This window comes from Heteronotia binoei, chromosome 5 (assembly GCF_032191835.1).
Source record: "Heteronotia binoei isolate CCM8104 ecotype False Entrance Well chromosome 5, APGP_CSIRO_Hbin_v1, whole genome shotgun sequence".
In the NCBI taxonomy this organism is placed as follows: Eukaryota; Metazoa; Chordata; class Lepidosauria; order Squamata; family Gekkonidae; genus Heteronotia; species Heteronotia binoei.
The window spans coordinates 156,607,331-156,635,033 of NC_083227.1; the positions used below are offsets into that span (position 1 = coordinate 156,607,331).

The following is a 27,703-nucleotide window of genomic DNA, read 5'->3' on the forward strand; positions in this document are numbered from 1 at the left end:
TCAGTTTTGGAGAGTGTGATGAGTCCTTAAGCAGCAGTGTTCTCTGAATGCGGGCTGCTGTAGTAGGAAATTTGTTTTTTTTTTCTCTTACAGATGCATCGTCCAATGAATATTTTTCATCCCATTGAACTTGTTGACTTATTTGTGTGCTGGACGTTTAACCTTCCCACTAGCTATTCCTAAAGGCAAATTTTTGACTACATGGGCATGTGCTGTTTCCTTTATTTTTATAGAACTAGTTAACCTTTCTGCTAGCTATTCCTAAAGGCAATTTTTTGACTACATGGGCATGTGCTGTTTCCTTTATTTTTATAGAACTAGTTAACCTTTCTGCTAGCTATTCCTAAAGGCAAATTTTTGACTACATGGGCATGTACAGTTTCCTTTATTTTTATAGAACTAGTTAACTTTTCCACTAGCTGTTCCTAAAGGCAATTTTTTGACTACATGGGCATGTGCTGTTTCCTTTATTTTTATAGAACTAGTTAACCTTTCTGCTAGCTATTCCTAAAGGCAAATTTTTGACTACATGGACATGTACAGTTTCCTTTATTTTTATAGAACTAGTTAACTTTTCCACTAGCTGTTCCTAAAGGCAAATTTTTGACTACATGGGCATGTACAGTTTCCTTTATTTTTTATAAAACTATAGTTTAATAGTTAACCTTTCCACTAGCTATTCCTAAAGGCAAATTTTTGATTACATGGGCATGTACAGTTTCCTTTATTTTTATAAAACTATAGTTTGATAGTTAACCTTTCCACTAGCTATTCCTAAAGGCAAATTTTTGACTACATGGGCATGTGCTGTTTCCCTTATTTTTATAAAACTATAGTTTGATAGTTTACCTTTCTACTAGCTGTTCCTAAAGGCAAATTTTTGACTACATGGGCATGTACAGTTTCCTTTATTTTTATAAAACTATAGCTTAATAGTTAACCTTTCCACTAGCTATTCCTAAAGGCAAATTTTTGACTACATGAGCATGTACGGTTTCCTTTATTTTTATAAAACTATAGTTTTATAGTTAACCTTTCCGCTAGCTATTCCTAAATGCAAATTTTTGACTACATGAGCATGTACGGTTTCCTTTATTTTTATAAAACTATAGTTTTATAGTTAACCTTTCCGCTAGCTATTCCTAAAGGCAAATTTTTGACCACATGGACATATACTGTTTCCTTTATTTTTATAAAACTCTGGCATTATCCTGCTTTTTAAATAGTCCTAACTCAACGGAATAATTTAGGTTAGTGGCAGAGCCTTGTGTAAGGAGCCCGTCTTAACTTTACAGGAGTTTTGCAATCCAGACAGTTGGCAAAAAAGTCCATGTTTTGCAATCCAGACAGTTGGGGGAGGGGGGGGAACTCCATGAAAGTGACATAGAGGTATCATGTCACTCTTTTACTCTTGTAGCTAAGCAGCTACTGCACAAAAAAGTGAGCACCACGACTAATTTTAGCTTTCGTAAACTTTGTCAAATGTGTGTAATGTGTCCTCATTAGGCAGATGCACACTTTTATCACACAATGTCTTTATCCAACTCTTCTCACTCAAAGTGGGACCCACAAAATGAGGGTTTGAAGATAAAAAGTTGTAAACAGCAAGGGCAATCCAAATTTTCAAATGTAACTATGGAAAATTCAAAGTAATGAACAGTAGAGACACCAGAATAAGTGGCAGTGGTTGGTGATAACACCATCTCCTCTAGTTTTGCATCTTCAAGTTCTTGTTGAGTTGAAGAGAAGATATAAGTCTAATTCACCAGTTTCATGCTGAATGTTCCTTTTTTGGGAGAACAGTGGCTTTTAGATCAGCAGCATTTTTGGAACAGGAGACTGAAAAGTTAGTTAACTAGTTTCTGAATATGGCAGTTTTTGTGTGCCCCCCCCCCTTTTTTTTTTGCATGGGCATTGGTGTATTTGTTAAGAGGGCAGAAGAGTGCATATAATGGCATGTGCTGCACTGGAAGATGAACTCACGATGGTATATCTGATGTTACAGTAATTCCTGAATGTATATGGGGACAAAATTGACATCTTGATTAGATGTAGGGTTTGTGTGTCTGTTTAGAAGGCCGACTGTTTTTGCTAAGAAGCCATTTTAGGTTACAGGGCTGCACGAAGGCAAGGGAAGTGAGCATATATGTAAGCGTCTGAGAGGCTATATGAATCCGACTGCAGTAAGGAACATACAACAGACCTACGTGAAAGATTAATAGCTTAGATCTACAACATAACCTTGTGTTGGCCTTTGTATCAACTGCTCAGCTGCAGCCAGAGCCAACAATGAACCATACAGCAGGAGGCTGCATAAAGCATCTGTCAGTGCAGTTGCTGATGAGACTTTCTGGTCCTATAGGAGGAGACGAGCATTCCTTAGTTTGGCATCTGGTTGGTGCAGCTGCCAAGCAGATCCCATGCATGTTGTCTCTGGTTCAGGAGCAGATGGAGGGCACTGGGGAAGAACAATAGGGCTAAGATGCCAAGAACAGGAGGAGTTGGAGGCAGAAGCCTTGGCTTTACTTCTGGGACAGCTTGCCTTTCTGTGTTTAAATTGAGTAAGCACCGCTGAGTAATTTTGTTTTATGGCGTTTAACTTCTTTGTTTTGCTCCCGTAGTAAAATTAATATGTCAAGGGTGGGGGTGGGTGAAGAAACTTTATGGCTATTAGCACAGAAATACTGAGCAATGAAGACGTCAGAATGTTTTTTCTGTGGTGCTGATAAAAAAGATGTCTTGGTTTCATAATAACAATGTATGTTTCTAGCACCCAGCAATGAACTTTATTCAACTTCAGTGAATCAGATGCAAGTAGAATCATGCCCCCATCCCAAATACAGATGTTGTTCAGTCGCACAGTCGAGTCCGACTCTTTCTGACCCCATGGACAAAGTCACGCCAGGCCCTCCTGTCTTCCACCATCCTCCGAAGTCTGCCCAAATTTGTGTTTGTTACATCAGTAACACTGTCCAGCCATCTCATCTTTTGCCGTCCCCTTCTTCTTTTGCCTGCTGTCTTTCCCAGCATCAGGATCTTCTCCAGGGAGTGCTCCCTTCTCATTTGGTGGCCAAAGTATTTGAACTTCAGCTTCAGCATCTGACCTTCCAGTGAACAGTCTGGGTTGATTTCCCTTAGGACTGATTTGATCTTCTTGCAGTCCAAGAGACTCTCAGGAGTCTTCTGCAGCACCATATCTCAAAACCATCTATTCTTCTGCATTCGGCCTTCCTTATGGTCCAGCTCTCACAGCCATACATTACTACTGGGAATACCATCGCTTTGACTACATGGACTTTTGTTGGCAGGGTGATGTCTCTTATTATACTGCCCAGGTTCACCATAGCTGTCCTCCCAAGGAGCAAACGTGTTTTAATTTCATGGCTACAGTCACCATCTGCAGTGATCTTGGATCCCAGAAATGTGACGTCTGTCACAACTTCCATTTCTTCACCTTCTATTTGCCAAGGTGTGATGGGGGCCGGATGCCATGATCTTAGTTTTTACCCATCAGTTGTTCCATATCATATTTGATGTGTTTTTGTGTGGTTCCTTTTAGCTATATTTGGGTATCTTTAAACATCTAACTTCTGGAGATAACTATCAGTTATTTGCTTAGGTCCTTTGTTTTGTGCTTGACAGGTGCAAACCTCCTAGCTAGGTTAGGGCATTTTCTGTTAATAGCCCCTATGCTCTGCAGTTGGATTCTTGAGAAGTTTCAACAGAGTGTTCTCATTTTTTTTTGAAGGTGGTGCAAGACAGTTCTTGTTCAGAGGGCATTTGTGTTCTGGGTACTGTGGGTTTTTTATTTTTTAGAAATGTATGGATTTGTTCATTTTTTAATTCTGTGGTTTTGGTATGAAATATTCTAAGGAATTGGTTGTAAGCCACCTTGTGAGCACAGCTTGGATCCTGCGGAACATTTCTGCTGATAGAAGGAATTTCTATCACTGGAATGAGTGAGCCTCACACCCAAAATGCTGAGCTTGAGATCTGCAGTGGGAGGTAGGATTGGCAAAAATAATTCATCCTCCCCCCCCCCCCCAGAAGTCCTTAGCAAGATGCAACCAAAGAAGTGGTGGGGTATAATTAAAAATAAATAATGTTTAAAAGCAATACAATCAGGAATGCTATTCCTAGCTATTTCTTTGTTTAGTTGCTTTTTGATAGTATTTATAATAACATATCCAAATGAATGCTTAATTGAAATTATTGGGATGGAAACAGGTGTGAATATAATCCTTTATTGCATGCAGGTTAATTTTTTTTTAAATTGAAGGTTGTTTTATTTTTGACTGCAAAAGTCATTGAAGACGAGTACAGATTTGGCATCTTACCGGATGCTGAAAAGAACTGAAAGAACATTCCTGTATTCTTAGTACGGGTTGATCTGACCGGCTAGCATCATCCTCAAGTATTTTTTATGATCTCTGTTTAGCACTCTCAAAAAAGGAAAATCAGCCAAATTTTATTATGTTTTGCAGAACGAGAAGTTATTGTTTTGTAAGGGAAAACAATTCATTTTGAACTTGCTGATATTTAATCTTGGATAGAGTAATGAGGTCAGCAGGAAGTGGAAACCTTTCAACTATTCAGATGTTTAGAAAGCCAGGAAATGTGTTTTTGCATGCAAGGAGAAGGTGGGGAGGGGGGCATACTAGAGCTGGCTTTGGAACCCTACATCGTATGCCAGTAATCTGTAAAACATAAGGAGCTGTCGTCTAGATTTTAAAAGCAAATTTTGTTCAACCCAACTCAAGGAGAAAAGTTATATATATATGTGTGTGTGTGTATATATATATATATATATATATATATATATATATATATATATATATATGATACTGGAGTAGATTTTGAAAAATAAAAATCCAGTGGCACCTTAAGTACTAACAGCATTTATCTCAATATGCGTTTTCATGAGTCAGAGCTTACTACTTCAGATATGTGGAAAGGAAAGTCAGTCTGAAAATATACTATGCAAGAACATTCCCTTTTTTGTCTTCTGCTTTAAAAAAACATCTCCTGTAAAATAAGTTTCAAAGTGGCATCTGGTGATTAGACGGTAGGTAAACTGGAGTCTTGTCATAAGTGAGGGCCCGGAAGAGGTGAGGGCCCTGCGGGATCTTACTCAGTTCCGCAGGGCCTGTAAGACGACCCTCTTCCGGTTAGCCTACGCCTGACTGGACAAATGTAGCTTTCTAGATTCCAGATTTTTGTGATTATACTGCATAGTTTAATGTATAATGTAAAATTTTAAGGTTTTTAGGTTTTAAATGCTTGATTTTAAATGTATTAATTTGTTCCGATTTTATTGTTTTATTGTTTGTTATAAGCCGCCCTGAGCCACTTGTGGGAAGGGCGGGATATAAGTTACGGAATAAATAAATAAATAAATAAATAAATAAATAAGTTAAACCCAAGTACTTGCATTCTACATAAATTTTTATGGAATTGAGAACACTCTACTAGACAACGTATAGTGGATCTTCAGCAGGTGAATGGGTGGAGTCAAAAGACCATTCAGGAAGTATAGTGCAAGACATAATTAAGCAAAATTCAAACACTATTTAAAAAGTAGAGACCAGTGTTCCCTCTAACCTGAGTTAGTGTGAGATAGCTCACATTTTTTTAAAGCTTCCAGCTCACACATTTTTGTCTTAGCTCGGGAAAAATGGCCCCAGAACAAACTAATTTATGCAGTAGCTCAGAACTTTAATTTCAGTAGCTCGCAAAGTAGAATTTTTGCTCACAAGACTCCAGAACTTAGAACAGGGCTGTTGAAATTTGCTTTGAGGGCCGGACTGACATAAATGAAACCTTGCCGGGCCATGTGTGTTGTAAAATGTAATGCTGGGTTATGGAGATATAAACTTTATAAAGGACACAGACAAACACAATTATTTGGTTTTTCAAAATTTAAAATATGCTTAAAAGATTTGCTCTGTAGCTCCTGTGAAATTGAGCAAACCTGGCAAAGCAAGCTGTGATGCAGAAGGAACCGAGAGAGAGAGAAAGAAGCAGATGATGGTGAGTTGCTTGGAGGCCTACTGGAGCTCTTTGGGGGCCTGATTTGGCCCTCGGGCTGCATGTTTGACACCCCTGGCTTAGAAGGAGCATTAGTAGGGACCAGGGCTTTTTTTTGAGCAGGCATGCACAGGAACGCCGTTTCGGCTGGCTTGGTATCTTGGAGTGTGTCCTAGTGTGCAAATGAGTTCCTGCTAGGCTTTTTCTACAAAAAAAAAACCTCTGGTAGGGACCATTCACAGTTGGTTTAATGTAATTTCCCTAGTTTTGTTAAATTGACTAGTTTTAGAACTTCCTTTTCCCTTTTCAAAGTGCCATGTGTCAAATATTTGAAAAAGAGTCCAGAGTGGAGCCAGGTAATTATAGGCCATTTAGCGTAACATCTGTCCCAGGCAAATTATTAGAAACTGTAATCAAAGAACTACAAATAGAGGAACAAAGCCTTCTGAGGGATGGCTTCTCCAAAAGGAAGCCCCGCCTCACCAACCTTTTGGAGTTCTTTGAGAAGTGAATAAAGTAATGGTGACCTTATTATACTTGGACTTTCAAAAAACCTTTTGAGAAGATACTTTACCAGAGACTCCTGAGTAAGCTTGAGTAGTCATGGAATGAGAGGACATGTTCTCTTATGGTGAAATGGAAAGTAGGAATACATGGACAGTTCTCACAATGGAGGGAAGTAATCAGTGGTATCCTGCAAGTATTGGGGCTGTTTAATTAGTAAATGATCTTGAGCTGGGGGTGAGCAGTGTAGTGGCTGAGTTTGCAAATGGCGCAAAATTATTCAGGATGGCACAATTATTCAGAATAACTTTGGATGGCATATTGCTTGTGCCAGCCCAGCAGGTGTGGAGCCTGGGGGTGCTCCTGGACGCTTTGCTTTCCATGAAGGCCCAGGTTACTGCAGTTGCCAGGTCTGCCTTTTATCATCTTTGGCAAGTGTTGGAGATGTTCAGACCCTAAAGGCACTTATTTGCACCAATGGTGGGAGTGCAAAGTGATCCAGCCGTTCTGGCAGTCAGTGTTTAAACAAATTTGAATGATCCTGGGACTGTTGATTCCAGAGACTCCAGCTATAGCTTTATTGCACATTTGGTGTGAGAATCATGTCCCTGTGAAATAAGACAATTGGTCTCATTATTTCTTATGGCAGCCAAACATTGCTTTGCAATGGAAGAATACTACACCTCCTACCATCGATCAATGGTATGTAAAAGTCTGGGACTATTTTATAGTTGATAAAATTGCTGAAAGTATTAATGAATCAGAAAGCAGTCCTGCCTCCTACCTAGAAAAATGGCTTCCATTTTTGGAGAAAGAACAAACCATCTCATTGTTGAGCCAATCTAGACAATCACATCATTCACTCAATGTTTTAGCCCACTTCTGATTTGATAATTATTATTCATAGATTATAAACTGGTGGTATATTTTAATTATAAATAAATATATTTTAAAAAACCTTTAGCAGGATAGGCACTGGCCCCAATACCTTTCTCCTCCAAGACTTGGCTACAGTGGTCACTTCCAGGCTTGATTACGATAACTTGCTCTATGCAGGCTTACCCCGGTGGTTGACCCGGAAACTACAACTGGTGCAAAATGTGGTGGTGTTTCTGCTGACAGTGATGCCTGAAAATGTCAAGACAGTGTGCGATTGCAATAAAAAAGGCCAACGCCATGCTGGGAATTATTAGGAAGGGAATTGAAAACAAATTAGCCAGTATCATAATGCCCCTGTATAGATCGATTGCGCGGTCTCATTTGGAATACTGTGTGCAATTCTGGTCACCGCACCTCAAAAAGAATATTATAGCATTGGAAAAAGTGCAGAAAAGGGCAACTAGAATGATTAAAGGTTTGGAACACTTTCCCTATGAAGAAAGGTTGAAACGCTTGGGGCTCTTTAGCTTGGAGAAACGTCGACTGCGGGGTGACATGATAGAGGTTTACAAGATAATGCATGGGATGGAGAATGTAGAGAAAGAAGTACTTTTCTCCCTTTCTCACAATACAAGAACTCGTGGGCATTCAATGAAATTGCTGAGCAGTCAGGTTAAAATGGATAAAAGGAAGTTCTTCTTCACCCAAAGGGTGATTAACATGTGGAATTCACTGCCACAGGAGGTGGTGGCGGCTACAAGTATAGCCAGCTTCAAGAGGGGATTGGATAAAAAATGGAGCAGAGGTCCATCAGTGGCTATTAGCCACAGTGTGTTTGTGTGTGTGTGTATTGGCCACTGTGTGACACAGAGTGTTGGACTGAATGGGCCATTGGCCTGATCCAACATGGCTTCTCTTATGTTCTTATGGGTGCGCATTCAGCTAGTGCTATGCCAGTTGTATTGCTGATTGAGTAGTGGATCCACTTTGAGGTAATAGTATTGACCTTCAGAGACTTTTGTGGCCTGGGACCGACATACCTGTGGAACTGCCTTTCTCCATATGTGCCCTGGAGAGCCTTGTGCTCTGCTGAGCAAGTTTTGCTGACTGTCCCTGGCCCAAGAGACATCTACCTTAATTTATTGTAGTTTTAACTTTTTATGTAACCGTTTTTAATGTATGTATCAACTGTATTTTAAAATTGTTTTATGTAAATCATGGGATACCATGTCTTGTTAGCCGCCCTGAGCCTGCTTCGGCGGGGAGGGTGGGATACAAATAAAAGTATTATTATTATTATTACCTAAATTCAATCAGGACCTGGCCTGGTGGAACATTCCCCTGTGTGAGATCAGGGCCCTGTGGGACCTTCTACCATTCTGCAGGGCCTGTAAAATGAGCCTGTTCCACCAAGCCTTTGGCTGAAGTGGTGACTGTCCAAAAAAAAAGAGTCAATCCCCCCCCCCCCCCCGCCCAAAGACACCCGCGTGGCTCAGAATAAGTGAACATCAGAGTTCAGCAGCCCCAATATTTGAGAATGTGCATGCAACAAATTGTGTAGCTGTTTTTAATTACGAAATTATTTATGAAATTGTGATTATCTGTGATCCACTCTGAGCCCGCTTGCTGGGAGGGCAGAATATAAATCTGAAAAATAAATGAGTGAATGAATTCAAGGCTGACTGTAAAGATCATCTGGAGGATCTCCACAAATTGAAGTAGTGGGCAACGGTGTGGCAAATGAAGTTCAGCATAACTAAGTGTGAGGTGATGCACATTGGAACAAAAAAAAAAAAATTCCCAGCTTCTAGTATATGCTGATAGGGTCTGAACTTGCTGAGGTTGTTGGGAAGAGATGCAGTGGATAGCTCAATGGAAATGTCAACCCAGAGCGCTGCAATAGCGAAAAAGGCAAACTGTATGCTGGGGATTATTGGGAAAGGGACTGGTTGATTAAAAATAGAACAGCTAATATTAAAATGCCCCAGTATAGATTTATGGTGTAGCCTCATTTGGAATAGCGCATGCAGTTCTGGTAACTGTGTCTCAAAAAGGACAATGCAAAAGTGAAAAAAGTACAGAAGACAATCGAGATGATTGATAGCCTTTTCCTGTGTGGAGAGGCTGTAGAATCCATAGCTTTTCAGTTTAGAAAAGAGATGGCTAAGGGGAGGAGGGGGGGGGCTTGACAGAGGTTTGAAAAAGTATGCCTGCGACAGAGAAAGTGGACAGAGAGAACTTTTTGTAATTTTTCCCCAAGTACTCGAACTCAGTGGCATATAATGAAGTTGATGAGCATTAGATTCTCTTTATACAACAAGTGATTGAAATATGGAATTTACTGTCATAGGATGTAGTGATGGACACAGGCATAGATGGCTTTAAAAGGGGATTAGACATTCCTCTCTGCTCTGTTGGCTCTCCAGAGAAACTGGTTGACTGTTGTGTGGGACATGATGTTGGACTGGATGGATCACTGGCCTGATCCAAACGGACTCTTCATATGTTCTTAACACTTAGCACATAATGAAAGCATGGACATATGCTAGTAATTACCTGGTAATTGCCACAAATGTTCTTTTCCTCCCAGTTTTCTTTCTGGACAGAAGCTCTCAACCAACTTGGATCTATAGGTCTGTGCCTAACAACTGCAGTCCAATGCTGATTTATTTAGCTAGGAACCGACCTTACAATTTCCTGAACAGCAGCACTAATGCTTCAATACCAGATTTTAGCATTGGAACAGTACCACCTTTTGGGGTGTTGAAATGCATGTTGTGGACATTTGCCAGCAGAAAGGCTTAAAGCAGTAAGGAAGATTGAGCTAAGTTGTTTTCACATGCTGATAAAATCACATTATCGCTAGAAAAACATATAGTTATTTTGCCACCTTTCCCCAGTCTTAGACTGGTATAGTTTAACTTCAGGATAGGAAATAAAGAAAAACATTTCAGAAACACTGAGATGTTAGCCACTGAGGTCCTTGCAGGTGTTAATCACCAGATCATTGTTCAGACCAGGGGTGGCCAAACTTGCCTAACGTAAGAGCCACATAGAATAAATATCAGATGTTTGAGAGCTATAAGACAAGACCTTTAAAAGCACCCACATATCCCAGCAGTCCTTCAGAAGACAACACCCACCACTCAGGAGAGGTGGAAAGAAAGCAACTTTAAATGCATTCTCCAAGATGCTGGCTGGCTTGGCAAAGTGATTTAAAGAGACAAATGATTTCTCCAAGCTAGCCAATGGGGTGGTGAAGGCTTTGAGAGCCACACAATATGTCTGAAAGAGCCACATGTGGCTCCCGATCCGCAGTTTCGCTCCCCCTGGTTCAGACTGTAGTCCATTGTGCTCCAAAGCCAGTTAAATGTCTAGGGATATGTTTTGCCATATATCTAAAACTGTTAACTTCAACTTTAAATGTTCAGAAACTGGAATGGAGATTTGGATAGATGATAACATATTTGGGTATTTTAGATAGTTTCAATTTAATTCAATTTAATTTATTACTGTCAATTGACCAGCAATAACAACATACAAAATCTCATGGTCACAGACCATAATTTCTGACTACATAAAAGCATTCTCATATTCAAATTTCACCAATGTTAAACCTTAAAAATGGCACTATATTAACCATTTCTACTTTGTTAAAAACTTCCGCTTATTTATGGCTAAAACCCCCCAATATTTTGCTACTGCCTGAGTTAAAGATTTCTTAATATCTTCCAGTAAGTATTTCAGTAGCACAACATCTGCAAATTTCACATAATTTTCTATAGGTTTAAATTTAGAGAGTAATGGAAATATTAATTGATGTCTCTCTTTGGAATACAGCTCACAGTGTAGAAGAATGTGAGTGACAGTTTCAACTTCCTTTTTTGAGCATATTCAGCATCTTTGGTGGATAGGCCAGCAAAGAAACCTTCCTTGTAAAACATTAGAAGGGAGGGCGTCAAAACATTAGAAGGTCGCGTTTTCGCGCTTCTTGCAATACCGTGTCACGTAACTCCATGGAATTAAATTGAATAAGGACATCTCTGGGTCTGTTTTTACTTATAAACGCCTTTGACCCTAATCTGTAGGCTTTATTAATGGTAGTTAAGGAAATCCCATCAATTTTCACAATTTTTTCAAGCCAGTCTAACATAAGTTTTGCCATCTTCCGCTCCCTCTTCAACCCCCCTTATCTTCAAATTCCGCTCTCACCAGCAGTTTTCCAAAGACATTAGCCTCTCAGTTGCCATTGTTCAAAAACTCTGCAAAGCTTTAATCTCGTCCTGAACAGCGTACAGCATCTCTGGCATTTTCTGCAACCTTAGAGGTTTCTTTAAGATCTGCTGCGAGAGAATTGAGTTTGTTGTTCCCCAGTTGAAGCAAGTTAGTCATTGAATTTGTAAAGTACATGTAAAGATCTTCCTTAAAAGCAGTTAGATCTTTTTTAGTGAGAGGGGAGTATTAGTGACGGGTGCCATTTTGGCTATCGGTGGAGAACCCCTTTCAACTAAAGATATTCTATTATTTGAAGGGGAAAAAAAAACTTTTTACCGACTTTGCTGATTTGTTTGCTGATCTAGGAGTCTTCCATGAGCTTCTCCTCATGGTTTGCATAGGATGAAGCTATCCAAAGCGATCTATGTAGTGGTAAGGAGGAAAGGAGGTCAGAGCTCTCTTAAAACGCGCCCGCCATGTTGAAGCGACGCCCCGCCCCCCCCCCCCCCCCAACATTCCCACTTCTGGTTGATGTTAGGGAGGTCAGATTCATATGGACCGATTAAAGTAATGTTAAGTACTTGCTTTACAGAATTGTTGTTAGAATGTGTGCTTGCATTTCTTGATGTAAAATTCAAATATTTCTGTGAGTTCAATTTTTCCATGTTAGATATTTTCTGAGGCTAGGCTTTTATCACATGAAATAAAGGACTTCAATAACTTTGGGGCAGCTATTAAGTAATTTATTTAGAAGAAAGTCGTCTTAGCAGTGTTGTACTATTTTTTCATTAGGTTTAAGTAATATAAGAGATTGATCCAATCCAGTTGTGTTGGTCTGAAGTAGTTGAACAAAGCAGGAGTCAAGTTTCACCTTTAAGACCAACCAAGTTTTATTCAGAACGTAAGCTTTCGTGTGCTTACATTCTGAATAAAACTTGGTTGATCTTAAAGGTGCAACTTGACTCCTACTTTGTTGTAATATAAGAAATTGTTATACATGTGAGCCAGAACTACTAGACAAGGCATCTCTAATAGACTGAGATGATGGTGGATATAGATGTATTAATGGGCAAGACTGATTTGGGATCTGGTTTTATTTTGAGGTGATTACATATATCCTCAACTTTTAAAGGGTTGATTACAAGCTGAAAAATAAGATATTGTTGCAGAATATGTTAACTGCTGTTTGCTGCCAAAATCCTTTGGATTCTGTGCTGGAAGAAAATTACTTTCCCTTCATTAATGGAATGGTAGTTAAAACTATCGGTCATAAGAAATAGACATTTTTATGGGTAACATAAAAATAAATGTCAGAAATACTGGAAACAAATAAAAACCTTTTAGTAACTGGGAGTGGGATCTGGTAATGTAGCTGTATCTATAGGAATACACGTCTGTCTTGTATGTCTTTTTATTTAACGCAATATATATAGAAAGCCTTGGCAGTTCAGCTTCTATAATGGTCATAACATGAATCACACACTCTAATCTGAATTTCTTCTTTGGAAAAGACATGGTAATTTTCAGTATTTGCTTGCTTTGGAGGCTGCTGGCCTGTCCTCTTTTGAGCAAAAGTATATTATTGGAGGCTGCTGGCCTGTCCTCTTTTGAGCAAAACTATATTAAACATGTTTACATTTTTAAGGCATCTGGTGACTGTTCTGTGGAAGTTATGCTTTCTCTCTTTTTCCTGTGGGAATGTTATAACATTGACCATTGGGTTTTTATTAATTGACACAAAATGAGTAACATCTGCTTAACTAAACGAAATGTCAGGTATTATAGATAATAGACAGTTAAAAGTGATAGGGGTGAAATAATGGAGAATCACTGCTTCGTGAAAGTACTGTTATAAACTCAAAATGTTCTAGAGAGTGATGAATTGTGCATTATAGACCAACAAGTATTTTCTTCGCCAAACAGTGACCATAGCGTTGTTCTCACTGTGTCTCTTTCATTTAGTATGTCTGAAAATCCTTTCTTTGTGTTTTGAGATTACTTATTTTGTTATACAAAAGATATCCCAGAGTTAAAAAGCTTAGAAATGTATAGCGTAGGTAAAGCTATCATGTTATTGCCACCAATATGCAGGCAATTCTACTTACAAACTTACAATGTTTGAAAAGAAACATCACAAGGTTTTTAAAAATCATGATGTCCTTTCCCCAGAGACAGATAAGATGTGTTTGAAGCTATTTAATGTGACTTAATATTGATTGTTTTCTTGCTGATTATTCAAGATCAAGCTTAAGGGGTTTGTATTTTTTCCCCCCCAGAAATTGAGGCCAAGGAAGCCTGTGAATGGCTGAAGGCTGCTGGTTTCCCTCAGTATGCTCAAATGTTTGAAGGTACTGTTATTCCCATGGCATTCTTGATAAATAAAAACTGAGAAGTATTGTGTCTGGTAGTGGTAAAAATGAGACTCAGAAGGCCATAAGCATAACTAGTTTATTGTCTCAGAACACAAACATGAAAATCAGGAAACTCCTCCCACTTTTAGCTATGCTTAGTCGAAACAATCACAACTAAAAGAGACAATGCTCTTGTGACATAACAAAGCATACTCAGAAACAAGTTCTGCAACAAATCCATGTAGAATGTGACACACAAGCATCTGTCAAATGCAGGTGAGCCCATTTGTGTATTACAGGCATTGGTACTTGGAGAGAAATGATCAGCCTAAAGCCCCATGAAAATGTCTTTAATAACAAAAGAGAAGGAAAAGGCTGAAAACTGTTGTATGCTGTTTTGTGACCATTAGCAAAGTGTTTTTTCACTGATACTACAATAGCAAAAAATCAATGGCAATTCTCTTTCTCTGGCACTTAGAGAAACAGCTGTCCATTCGTTGTGTGCCCTGATATGACATGATGATGTAATAGTCCTGAAGAAGAATTCCCCATAGTGTAATTACTTGCATTGTAGTCTAACATCTGAAAAACTATTATGGGCCAGATTAAAACAGGCCAATATGAGATAGAAGCACGTATCCTTGCATTCCACTGAGCAAAGTTTGGAACTTTCTTCCAGCCTGATGGATCCTTCCTTCAATGTCAGTGGCTCTTCCTCCAATGGAAGAAGAAGAAGATATTGGATTTATATCCCGCCCTCCACTCCAAAGAGTCTCAGAGCGGCTCACAATCTCCTTTCCCTTCCTCCGCCACAACAGACACCCTGTGAGGTAGATGAAGATATTGCATTTATATCCCACCCTCCACTCCGAAGAGTCTCAGAGCGGCTCACAATCTTCTTTACCTTCCTCCCCCACAACAGACACCCTGTGAGGTAGATGAAAATATTGGATTTATATCCCGCCCTCCACTCCAAAGAGTCTCAGAGCGGCTCACAATCTCCTTTCCCTTCCTCCGCCACAACAGACACCCTGTGAGGTAGATGAAGATATTGCATTTATATCCCACCCTCCACTCCGAAGAGTCTCAGAGCGGCTCACAATCTTCTTTACCTTCCTCCCCCACAACAGACACCCTGTGAGGTAGATGAAGATATTGGATTTATATCCCGCCCTCCACTCCAAAGAGTCTCAGAGCGGCTCACAATCTCCTTTCCCTTCCTCCGCCACAACAGACACCCTGTGAGGTGGGTGGGGCTGGAGAGGGCTCTCACAGCAGCTGCCCTTTCAAGGGGAACCTCTGCCAGAGCTATGGCTGACCCAAGGCCATGCTAGCAGGTGCAAGTTGAGGAGAGGGGAATCAAACCCGGTTCTCCCAGATGAGAGCGCTTTGGCTGACCCAAGGCCATGCTAGCAGGTGCAAGTGGAGGAGTGGGGAATCAAACCCGGTTCTCCCAGATAAGAGTCCGCACACTTCACCACTACACCAAACCGGCTCTCCAATGGAAGAGTTGTTTAAATTACAGGAAGGCCACAGGAACTCCAGGGTGGAGAGATGCCGCTGTGTGGAAATGGTGTTTTAAAAACTGAATCATCTTGTATGATTAACAATTTGAGGTTAGGTATCTTGCAGACTGTTGTAGGTCTCTGCTTGAATTTGGCTTCTTCGCTGAATTTGAGTTTAAGCAGTGATTAGGCTTGCCCTATCGTAGCATCCTCTACCCATCTCCTTCTGCCAAGCGGAAGCGAGTGCTAGAATGACGCCTGCCTGTTGGGCACAAGGAACTACAGAAGTCTTTGAATCTCGGAGCCACCGCTTGAATATAGTACATAGCAGAAGAAGCCTGAACTCTCCCTAACAGCTATAATAACTAAACTGAGGCTGTCGTACTTTGGTCACATTATGAGAAGAGAAGACTCACTGGAAAAGGCAATAATGCCAGGAAAAGTTGAAAACAGCAGGAGAAGGAGACTCAGCATGGGACGGCCCTCAGTTTGCAAGACCTGAGCGAGGCTGTTAATGATAGGATGTGCTGGAGGTCATTTGTTCATAGAGTCACCATAAGTTGGAAATGGCCTGATGATACTTAACACACGCAGGAAAAACCTGGCTTTCTAAATAGGGAAGAGGAAGCACTGGGCTTTAGGTCCCTGCAAGTGTTGCTTGGGAGTGGTGTGGCACTGTGTGCTTTTTGGTGGCAGAGATAACTTCTAGCCCCAGATTTCTGGAAAGTTCAGAAAGGCTAGATCCTTGTCTTAAAAGATAAAGACGTAAACCCTGCCCTCAGGCTTATACCCAATCAAGGTAAGAAACATAAAGGAAGAGTGGAAGAAAATGCAGAACCAGTTAAATAGTAAACAGGGAGGAGTTTTCAGGCTTTTAGATATATTCTCTGAGAGGAAAGAAGTCAGTGTTAATGTGTGGCAAAATTTGCTTCGCGAGCTATAAGTCTCCGGAAGCAATTCCTAAGGGAAATACCCAATTGAACGCCTTGGTTTTGGAACTTAGTTAGTGCTTTGGGGGGGAATCTTATTTTATACTGTGTATGTTTTATTCTCATTACAGTATTATTTGACTGTTTTTTATTAAGTTATTTGTATCCAATTGATTGGTCTTTGACCGTATTAAACTTGATAGCTATGACATCAGTGGAGAGACTGCTGAAGTTGTGCAATGGAGATAGTAATCTTGTACTTTAAGGACAGATACGAACAAGGAGTATGGAAGGGCCTGACTAGAGTGAAGGGCAGGAAGAAAATGAAGAAAAGAGAACAAAGAAATTTTAAGTTGATGGAAGTTGTTTATATAGAAGGAGAAAGATGTTTTAATTCTGATGTTTGTTTTTACTGCTGTAAGCTGCCCTGAGCCCACTTGCAGGATAGGGCAGGGTATAAATAAAAAAATTAAATTAAATTAAAACCAATGTGGAAGGCAGATGAGATAAACATTTATTTATCCTTTCTCCCCAGTGAGGATCCAAAGCAGCTTGCATCATTCTCCTGTCTTCCATTTTATCTTCACAACAGCCTTGTGAGAAGGGTTGGTCTGAGAGGGCGTTTTCGCACTCACGTTCAGCCGGCGCGACCCCCCTCTTCACCGCGCAGGATCTGCGCGGATTTTGCACTAAATGCCGTGGAGCAGCCTTTTGCGCCAGAAACTCCCAGCGCAAAAGCCGCTCAAACGTAAACCGCCAAAAAGCAGTTTCCGTTTGCGCGGCTTTTGCGACGGGAGTTTCCGGCTCTTCCGGCTGCTCTGCGGCATTTAGTGTGAAATCCGCGCAGATCCTGCGCGGTGAAGAGGGGGGTCGCGCCGGCTGAACGTGAGTGCGAAAACGCCCAGAGTGTGTGACTAGCCCAAGGTCTCTTGGCAAGCTTCCATGGCAGAATGGGGATTCAAACCAGGATCTCCCAAATCCTCGTTTGTCTGACCACTGCACCACAGCACACAGTAACACAGCTTTAGAGTCAAGCTGAAAAGCTTAGCTGAGCTGGAGAAGTATAGAAGAAAGAAAGAGGCAGGGGGAAAAGCAAAAGCGTATTGAGGTAATAGAACAAAGTAGGAGTCCAGTAGCACCTTTAAGACCAACAAAGTTTTATTCAGAATGTAGAAGAAGAAGAATTGCAGATTTATATCCCGCCCTTCTCTCTGAATCAGAGACTCAGAGCGGCTTACAATCTCCTATATCGTCCTCCCCCACAACAGACACCCTGTGAGGTGGGTGGGGCTGAGAGGGCTCTCACAGCAGCTGCCCTTTCAAGGATAACCTCTGCCAGAGCTATGGCTTAACCAAGGCCATTCCAGCAGGTGCAAAAGGAGGAATGTGGAATCAAAGCCAGTTCTCCCAGATAAGAGTCCACACACTTAGCCACTACACCAAACTGGCTTTCATATGCATTCACACTTCATCAGACAGTGGAATGGGGTATAGTGAGCAGAGCTGCATATAGCTGGTGGGCAGTGGTTAAGTACGAGGGCAGGGCAACTGCTGGTGAGGAATAAGAACTTTCTGCAAGCCTGAACTATGGCCCAGGTTTGCAGAAAAATATGAACTCTTAAAAAATACACTGGGAAGCTTTAAGCAAATGATTCCCTCAGTGGATGTTGCTAGGCAACCACAGATTCCAGACTTCATTCTGTCAGTAAAAGGTAGGACCCTTTCAAGGCCTATTTTGGCCTTTGAGGGAGGACTCATTGAGGCTAAGCCTGCTAGAGTTGCCAGCTTCAGGTTGGGAAGTTCCTGGAGATTTTATTGAGGAAGGCAGGGTTTGAGGAGGAGAGAGGGCTTAGCTGGACAGAATGCCATAGTGCAGTGGTGTCAAACAGCCAGCCCACGGGATGGATCTGTCCCCTGCAGGGCTTCAGACTGGCCCCATGAGCGACTGACCTCCTCCTGCCCGCATGCCTGGAAGAAGCAGGAAAAATATCTCCCCGCCCCCATATGCTTCTTGGATTCTCTGAGAGGTGCAGACTGGGAAGGGTTTTCTTCCTACTTTTGCACCCTGGGGTGCATTCTTCCTGCTTTTACAGCTTGGGCTCCAAAAGCAGGAAAAAGATATCCCGCTACTCCCCCCACCCTCGTGCCTCTCAGACTGTCAGAGGCTGGCGGAGCTTTCTTCATGCTTTTGCAGCACTGCTGCAGATGCAAGACGAAGACCTTGCCTGCATGCATCTCTTGGACTGTCCAAGAGCTCTGGGCTGGCTGGGTTCCCCACCCCCACCCCCCCAAAACCCACACCCGTTATTACATTTTATAACACACATGGCACAGCCTTACAAGGTCTCATTTATGTCAGATCTGGCCATCATAAGAAATGAGTTTGACACCCCTGCCACAGAGTCCACCCTCCAGAGCAGACATTTTATCCAGGGAGATATGTGTTGTCTGGAATTCAGTTATAATTCTGGCAGTTTCCCAAGTTCCACCTGGAGGTTAACAAAGTTAGACTATAACCAACCTGTGGTGACTTGATACCACCTAACCTGAATGACTCAACTAGGCCTGGCTGCCTGCTACCGTTCTACAGCAGCCACCCCTTGAAAGCCACTGTGGTGTTGAAATTAGAACAGGGGTGTCAAACTCATCTGTGAGGGCAGGATATGACACAAATGGGGCCGAGCCATACATATAAAATGTAATGCCACATAGCAGAGACTTAAACTTTATAAATGACACAAACACAATTAAAGATATTATTTTAACTTAAAATACAAACATATTTAAAACTCCTGTAATATTTCATTTAAAATGGAAAGGTGGGGGGATAGTGGGATTTGGCAATGCAATTTTAAAACTAAAACATCAAGAAAAAGCACAAGGATCACAGCAGAAATTACAAATATAAAATGCTCTGAGTCTAGGAAAACATGAAACGGCTGGACACTGTAAGCTTCTCCCCCTTCCCAGGCCTACTCAGATCAATGATGGCTCTCCAGTGTAATATCCCCCTTTGACTGTGGGCTCCCAGGTCAGAGTACTCACTAAGCACCTGTTCTCAGGTCCATTCAGCAGAGACAAGGTGGTTCAAAGTATCAACCCTTTGTCTGCAAGGAGCTTCATCTGGCTATAAAATGCTGCAGAAGTGAAACTGCTTTAGCTCCACACTATTGAAATACATTACAGCGCAAAGTTGCAAGGAAAATACGGAATGTTCATTAAGGTCTCTGGGCCCACATAGACTGGTCTATCTGGGTGTAGAGCCCTTAATGGAAAATCCATTCTGCATTTTCTTTGCAGCTTTGCAAGCTCAGAAGAGCTTCCATCTGAAGCAGGCAAAGACAAGGCAGAAGGAGCTGGAAACATTGGCAGCCTCTGAGCTTCAAAGGGTGAGGACGGGGAAGAGGAAGAAAATTGCTCAGGCCTGATTGAAGCCCTGGGTGTGGCTTGCAGGCCAGGAATTTGACAGCCTTGCATTGGAGCATTAGAGTAGAGAGTGGGAAACCCAGGTTTGAATTGCCATCTTGCTACAGAAGCTCAGTGGGTGATTTTGGACCAGTCATATATTCTCATCCAAATGTACTTCACAGGATTGTTGTGTGGATAAAAAAGGAAGAGAGGAGTATAATGTAAGCTGTTTCGGTCCCCACTGGGAAGCAGGTAGGATGAAATAAATAAATATAGCTGAAGATGGGAGGAAATCAAAGCTAGGTTGGTGAATGTCTGAGAAGAGAGTGAGGCAGGCAAAAGGGAGAGGATATGGGGGTTGCCGGGAGGAGGGAAAGAGGAAATAGCGTGGCGAGAGAAATACTTCCCACAAGTCCATGAGGATTCCCTACCATACAGGTGGTCCTCGTCCAGTGTCTGGTACAGTGTTTTTTAGGTAGAGGCTGTTTTGGAGGGGGGGAAGAAAGTTTAAGATAGAGAAGTAGGTAAAGGTATGTTAGGTGAAAAGGGGAGAGGGTTGCCAACTCTAGGTTAAAAAATTCTTAGAGATTTGGGGTGTGGAGCCTGGGGATGGTAGGGTTTTAGGAGAGGAACTTCAGAGGGGCATAATGCCAAAGACTCCACCCTCCAAAGCAGCCATTTCCTCCAGGGGAACTAGATTTGCCAGCCTCCAGTTAGGGACTGGAGATTGACAGGCTGGGCAATATGTGATTATGGTAAATTTTCCGACTGCTGTTGAGTTGTCTGTTTATAAAATGTTTTTTATTGTATTTTATTGTTTTATCGTACGTCGTACTCTGCCCTGAGCCCTGTGGGGAATGGGCAGAATAGAAATATATTAAAATAAAATACTGGGAATTTCAGCTGCTCTCTAGATGACTGAGATCAGTTCCATTGGAGCAAATGGCTGGTTTGGAGTCTGGACTATATAGCACTATACTACACCGAGTTCTCTTCCCTCCCCAGACTTTGTCTTCCCGAGGCTCCACCCCCAGATCTTCCAGAATTTCTGAACCTGGAGCTGTTAACCCTAAGATGGAACTGATCCATCGTGGTTCTAAGAGATCTCTGGGTTGAGAACCCTAGAAGAAGAGAAGGAAGTAGGGAAAAAGGAGAAGCTTATGGGGCTTTCAGGAAAGGGAAAGAGGAAATGATTGAGGAGGGGAAAGTAAGATCCCTCCTGCAAGTCCTTGTGGGTTCTTACTGGTGGTCATTATCTAATACTGTAACTTGCTTTATGTGGCTTAAGAAACATTCCACTCATTCTATAAGAAAAAAAAATATCATAGCTTCCCCCCCTCCCCTGGTGCCATTTTTCTGTTAAAAAAAAGTATAAGAAGTCCTGGGTGGGGGAAGGGAAAACCCCTTCCCTCTGAACTTTTCAGTTTTGCGAGCGGGTGGGCTTCTCATCTCTAGTCCTGTTTTGCGTTTTTTTTTAGCAGACTGGGCAATGGAGATAAGGTTGAGGTTTTAATCAGCAGTTCATGTTTTATTGATAGAAGCCTTGATTTCAAAACATTTCATTAATACATCCTAATAACTTCCGTTGGCAAGCACCTATAAATCTCTGTTGTTTTATTTACAAATATTTAGCTGACTTGAGGCTGGCATTTCTTGATTTACCTAACAATGTCTTAACTAGCTTTGAGGTTTGAAAATTGAAACTGTTTCATTTTTGAAATTTACCTCTTGTTCTGAACTCTTTTTTTTTTGGCAGATATGCAGTTCCCTATTGATATCAAAACTGTGAGGAAAGATCATGATTTTTTAGATCAAGATGCAATAGACTCCCTGTACAGGTAATCTTGGTACTGAATTTTCCTTAAATCCGGTAAAGCCTACGACTTTAATTTTAAAAATACTAAGTTAATAGAACTGCCACTAACCATGGGTCCTGGTTCTTTCCCTGCTTAGCTCTCTGAAGGTATATGACACCATGCCCCAAATATTTTTTTGCAATATATTGTGAGTATCCAAATATTATCCAATATTAATTAATTATCCAATATTACAGTTTTACCCATAAGGCACAATGAGCATATAAACACAAACAGGTATAAATTTTCACACGTCTCTTAAGTCTTCCTTATAGAAGATGAAAGCAGTCAGCTTGCTACTCAAACTAAAAAGGGATTTTGCTTACCCAAAGCCAGCCTGTCTCTGTCTGTGACTCATCGATGCCCAGCCTAAACCCCTGAACCGACAAACCCCAAATTTGGGGAGAACATTCTTTCCATGACGTAAGCACCCACTTAGAAGGGATTTCTAGAAATTCCACCCCTACGGAGTGTGTGTGTGAGAAAAGGGATAAAATGTGTTTTCACTTAGGAGTAAAGCTGTGCTGTGTGACTGGCGGGCTGCTGCCTGTTTGCACACCCCTCTCTCTGATTGGTCAGCTGTGGAGCTCTGTGTTCTGAAGTAAAAAATCAGTTAATGGAGACTGCAGACAGTTGGACAGGTGTCCTGATTGACTCCTCAACACCCAGCCTAAACCCCTGGACCTGGAAACCCAAAATTCGGGGAGTGCATTCCTTCCATGGTTAGCTGGCAAGGAGATTGGGTTGTCAATTCCAGGTTGGGAAATTCCTGGAGATTTGAGTGGTGGAGCCTGGAGAGGGTGGGACTTCAGACAGCTACAATGCTATAGACTCCACCCTCCAAACCAGCCACTTCCTCTTGGAGAACCATTGTTGCCACTCTCTAGGTTTGGGCCAGAAATCACTCAGAATTACAGCTGCTTTCCAGATCGCAGAGATCAATTCTGTTGGAGAAAATGACTGCTTTGCAGGCTGGACCCTGTGTCATTATACCCCGCTGAGGTTGCTTCCCTCCTGCTTCGGTCCGCATTGTGATTTCAGGCCACTTACAGACTTTCAGCCTAACCTACCTCAGAGAGTTGTCATGTAGACTAAAAGGGGGAGTCAGCTCTAAATCAGAATAGGCATTTTTCACAATAGTTGGTATCAATGTTCCCTCTAAGCTGCAGTGTCTTGTGAGCAAAAATTCTATTTCGTGAACTGCTGGCATTAAAGCTGAGAGCTGCTGCATAAATTACTGTTCTCTGGAGTCCTCCTTCCTGAGCTAAGACAAAAATGTGTGAGCTGGAGGCTCAAAATCTGTGAGCTCGCTCACACTAACTCAGCTTAGAGGGAACACTGGTTGGTATGGCAATTGAGTTTATAAATCTTCAAAAAATAAACCACTGTTCCTACCTAAAACGAACAAGAAAACTGAAAGGAAGTTAAATTCAGTAGTGAAGCACAGGTTTCGGGCTAGTATATTAAATAAAGCAGAGCAAACACCTCTAAGAGGATTTAATATCTGTCTCGTTTCTTTCAGTTTGACCACTTTCTTTTCACTTTTCAAAACCCTTAATGGCATAAAAAATGAAACAAAAACATAGACAGGATCCAAAATGGGTGAAACAGAATAAAAAATTACACTGGCCAGAAAGGCAGTCAAGGCAACACCACAGAAAAACCGATCATATATTCATTGCCGTTACCCAAAATTATGAAAGCCCTAATGCAATACAACAGCCACACACCCAGGCACCAGCCCCATCGATCTGGGCAATCCACCAGCAAGCAAATACTGGGCAACTCCCACAGGAGAGCCGGAAAGGTCAGAAGCAACAGGATCACAAGTTGCTGATGAACCTCACAGAACACAGGGCAACGGAGTGAAATATAAGCAACTGAATTAGACTCTGATGAGCAACACCCATGTAGTCTCTTTTGAAAAGAAAAATATTCAGTCCAGTGAGTATAAAAGCCCAAGGCTGTCAAAGGCTGGCAAGGCCCCTCATGCAAGCAACTCCTTGGCTTGCAATGGGCAATATGCCAAAAAGACATGGAGAACAAGGTAGGATGGGATAGAAAAAGTATATAAAATGGGGTGGGATAGAAAAGGTGAAAGTGGAGGGGGAAAAACAAATAAGGCAAATCAAGCAAGGTAAAGAAGGAAGGGGAAAGGTGTACCATGAGGGGGGGAGGGCAGAGACCTCTGGGGGAAGAAATGGGATGGGGAGCAAAATGATGGAACGGAGGGAAAGGTAGGGCTGCAAAGACTACTGGAGGAATATGGTGGGTGTGGAAAGAAAGAAAAGAAGCAGCAGCAGCAATGATGACTGTTTTCGCACACAGCTTACCTCGCAGTCACAATCCTGTTCCTTCCGCAGCGTCTGTCAGATTTCCCACCATCTGCGCCAGAGTTACAGAAAGTGCCGCGGCTTTTGCGTAGCAAACGTAAACTGGGTTTTAGCGGTTTCCATTTGCTACGCAAAAGCCGCGGCACTTCCTGTATCTTCGGCACAGACGGTGGGAAATCCGACCAGACGCTGCGGAGGGAACAGGATTGTGACTGCGAGGTGAGCTGTGTGTGAAAACGGTTATTAACCGTAAAGTGCTCATAGGTAGCTTAAAGGACAACACGCAACCATCAACAATACAAGGGCACAGATCAGGACAAATCTGAAAGCAGTGGTACAAAATTTAAACCTATCTTGCATTTGGGAAGGATCGCAAGAAAAATAGGACTTTGGTTATGACATCATTACAAACTCCAGCTAACTCTGTCTCCTGATGGCTGAAATTGATACGCTCCACCTCCTCATGCTGTAGCCACAATGCTGCGCGGTCTCATGGAAATGTCTGAGTTCTCAGATGCTGTTCTCCTTTTGACAAAGGTTGGGATTTTTGGTGGAGTAGCCAATCTTAAATTGGCAAACCTTGTCTCAGTTACAATAGTTGGTTCTAGTGGAGGCGGGTTATTTTGAGCTGGGCACTCTATTAGAGGATCAGGCAGACCAAGCTCCGAATCCTCTAGGTAATGATTGAAAGGGTCTATGTCTGAGCACTTGAGAATTCTTGGGAAGAGCTGATCAGCTGCCCTGGTATGGTAAGGTAGCCAGACTCCTCTCCTGTAGCCTAATAGTCGAGAGGCTTGATATTGATGGAATTGTGAAGGGCAAAGAGATGGAAGAAATAGGAGTTTCCATACAGCTGGATGATGTTTGGTACAATTCTACCAAATGAATATATCTACACAAAAAAATTAAAATAGACAGTACACAGCATAGTCTATAGTAACACAAAGATGCACAACTGGTTAATCGCTGGTTAGAAGCCAACCATTCTATTGATGTGTTCTGTATCACTTTAGACCACATCCCTATAATAGGGAAAATGTGTCTCAAGTCTTATTAAAACAGGAGACATATTTCATATATAAACTAGACACATGTATACCCAGAGGGTTAAATATTAATGTGGACTTTTCGTTTTATATAGGGAATCATTTTCTCTGAGTTGTAATTACTTAAGGTATTCAGCCACATAAGTTGTTTTGTCTTGCACTGTCTGTGATAATTCCTATTTTGTTAAGAAGCATTTATGCTGTATAGACTGGATTATTATCATCACTCCTCCAAAAGGAGGTTGTTTCTTTATTCTATGGACTATATACTATTGATTATGTGTTACTATAGACTATGCTGTGTTCTGTCCGTTTAAATGATTGTTTAGTGGCTGGATTCAGCTGTAAGCAATGAACAGGTCTCTGTGTTATTAAATGCTACCTGTGATTTGGGGGTATAAGAACCATTTGGCTGAACTGAAAGAAGTGAGACAGCGGTTAAACCCCCTTGGAGATGTTTGCTATGCTTTAATATATGAAGGCTTTGGATAAGCAAAATCAACTGAGGACACTGTACAATATTTCTATTGATTGTATTCTTTATTTGTTATTATTACCATTCTTGTTTTCTTTTCTTGGAGGAGTGCTCCAATTGACGTGTGGTCCTGACAAAGTCTGACAAAACTGCTTTTTAGTTCAAAGTGGCAAGTTGACTGCTTTCATCTGACTTCTTTTATCTTCCACCAGAAAGTCTTTAAGAGACTTGGTGTGAGAATTTACACCTGTTGGTGTTTATATGCTCATTGTGCCTTACATGTGAATCGTAGTATTGTTATTGGATAATTAATATATAGAGTTTGGATACTCACAATATATTGTAAAGAATATTTTTGGGCACAGTGTTGTATATTCTCTGACTCTTACTGTTCACCGTGGTCTCTTTTACTATAGCAGCTCTCTGAAGGAGCAAGTTTTCTAAGTCTTACTCTAGTATGTCTATGTAACCACGGCCTTTTTTAAACAGGAATGCAGGTCTTGCTGGCTTTGGCATTGGGGGTGGCGGCGGCGACCTAATATGCAAATGAGTTCCTGCTGGGCCTTTTCTACAAAAAAGCCCTTTGTGAAACAGTGGTGCAACCAGGAGGTGTGGCTTAATATGCAAATGAGTTCCTGCTGGGCCTTTTCTACAAAAAAGCCCTTTGTGAAACAGTGGTGCAACCAGGAGGTGTGGCTTAATATGCAAATGAGTTCCTGCTGGGCCTTTTCTACAAAAAAGCCCTTTGTGAAACAGTGGTGCAACCAGGAGGTGTGGCTTAATATGCAAATGAGTTCCTGCTGGGCAATCTTTTTTTTTTCAACAAAAAAAGCTCTCTATGTAACTATCTATATATTTGCATACAATTTTCTAATTTAAGTCTTCAATTCTCTTCTTCCATGCTTGAATATCACAGAATTCCTTCAAGGAATCACCTGTAATTAGGCTCAGTGTCCCTTTGCCAAAAACCTTTCCAGTGGCCTCTCACTACCACTCTGTGAGGCTGCTCCTTGAACCCTGTCAGTTGTAGGACAACAGCTGCTGCCCGCTTTGTCAGGGAAGCAAGTGAGTACCTGCTTGGCAGCAATGGCTGCTGTCCCTTATGTAGCGAGTATGCACCCACCTTTCCCTTCTGTGGCGGCAAAGCCTCTTCTCCTTATCTGGCTGGTACTTCTGTTTAGCTGCTGCCTGTGCCTCAGATATGGAAGGAGAGCTGTGGGGCTGCTAAAGGAGGGGAATGGCAAAGCTGCTCAGTGAATCATACGTATTGGGCTGAGGGGGTAGTGGTGACTGCCCGAAGGCACCCCCGTTCCTGAAGCTGGGCCTGTGTTCATGCTTGCAGCAGAACGAAAGCTTTCTTGTGTATCAGTGGTGGGCATATTTCTTTTCACGTGTCTTGACCATTTAATGTATAATCTGGATGAGGTGTGATGACTTTATAATACTAAAAAGAGTACACGGGAGAGGAACGCTGATTCTTCCATGCTTTACGCATCCTCTGTCTGTCGCTCCAGCCACTTTTATCCCCAGCCTATTCCCAGTATTGGAGTCAATAAGCAAGAAAAAGTGACTGGAGCTACTGACTGCCGGAAGTATGTGCCTGTATCCAACAGCACATTCTGAAGCTCTGAATACATATGTTTTCTTAAGAATCACAGGTGATTTCTATTGAATTTCCCCTCCTGCTCCACTGCCAATCTTCCTACTCTGCTCCCTTTGCCACGGGGTTCAAAGGAGCTCAGGACTGCAGTGGGATAGGGAAATTTCTTCCTCTTGAAAATCTAAAGGCTTTGGAATTACAGGTCATTGTGTTGGATGGAGTTGCTGTGCATGCTTTTTGCTGTCAGACCCACTCTCTGCTCCTTCTTTATATATTAATAGGTAAACGCTGGCCATAGGACAAGGCAGTCTGTTAAGTCCACTGAGAGCATCATCCTTGAGTCAAGTCTGTCTTTCAGATACACTGTGACATCTTTCAGTTTATGGAGGACCATTGAGAAGGGTTCAGTTGGGATTTTCAGTTGAAAGGGATTGATGTGGGTTCTTGCGTTACTTTTTCTTAGACTTTTGAAAGAATAACTGACATGCTTTTAAGCATGTTGTTGCTAATCCTGAGCCTTCAACAATGGAGGAGGCAACACATTCAGTACTGAACAATGAACCAATTTTTTATTA

General features: G+C 41.6%; 1 protein-coding gene across 3 annotated transcripts in view; it reads left to right on the plus strand.

Annotated features, from left to right (window-relative positions):
- Nucleotides 1–27,703, plus strand: part of LOC132572982 (rho GTPase-activating protein 7-like) — a 247,050-nt gene that overhangs the window by 192,152 nt on the left and 27,195 nt on the right. For 2 of the 3 annotated variants that reach the window (XM_060240613.1, XM_060240612.1), the window contains exons 2-3: nucleotides 13,902–13,973; nucleotides 21,575–21,656. In XM_060240613.1, the coding sequence (XP_060096596.1) occupies nucleotides 13,902–13,973; nucleotides 21,575–21,656 (154 nt within the window). Of the gene's footprint in view, nucleotides 1–13,901; nucleotides 13,974–21,574; nucleotides 21,657–27,703 lie in introns of those variants that run through there. The other variant, XM_060240614.1, reaches the window with a different exon arrangement.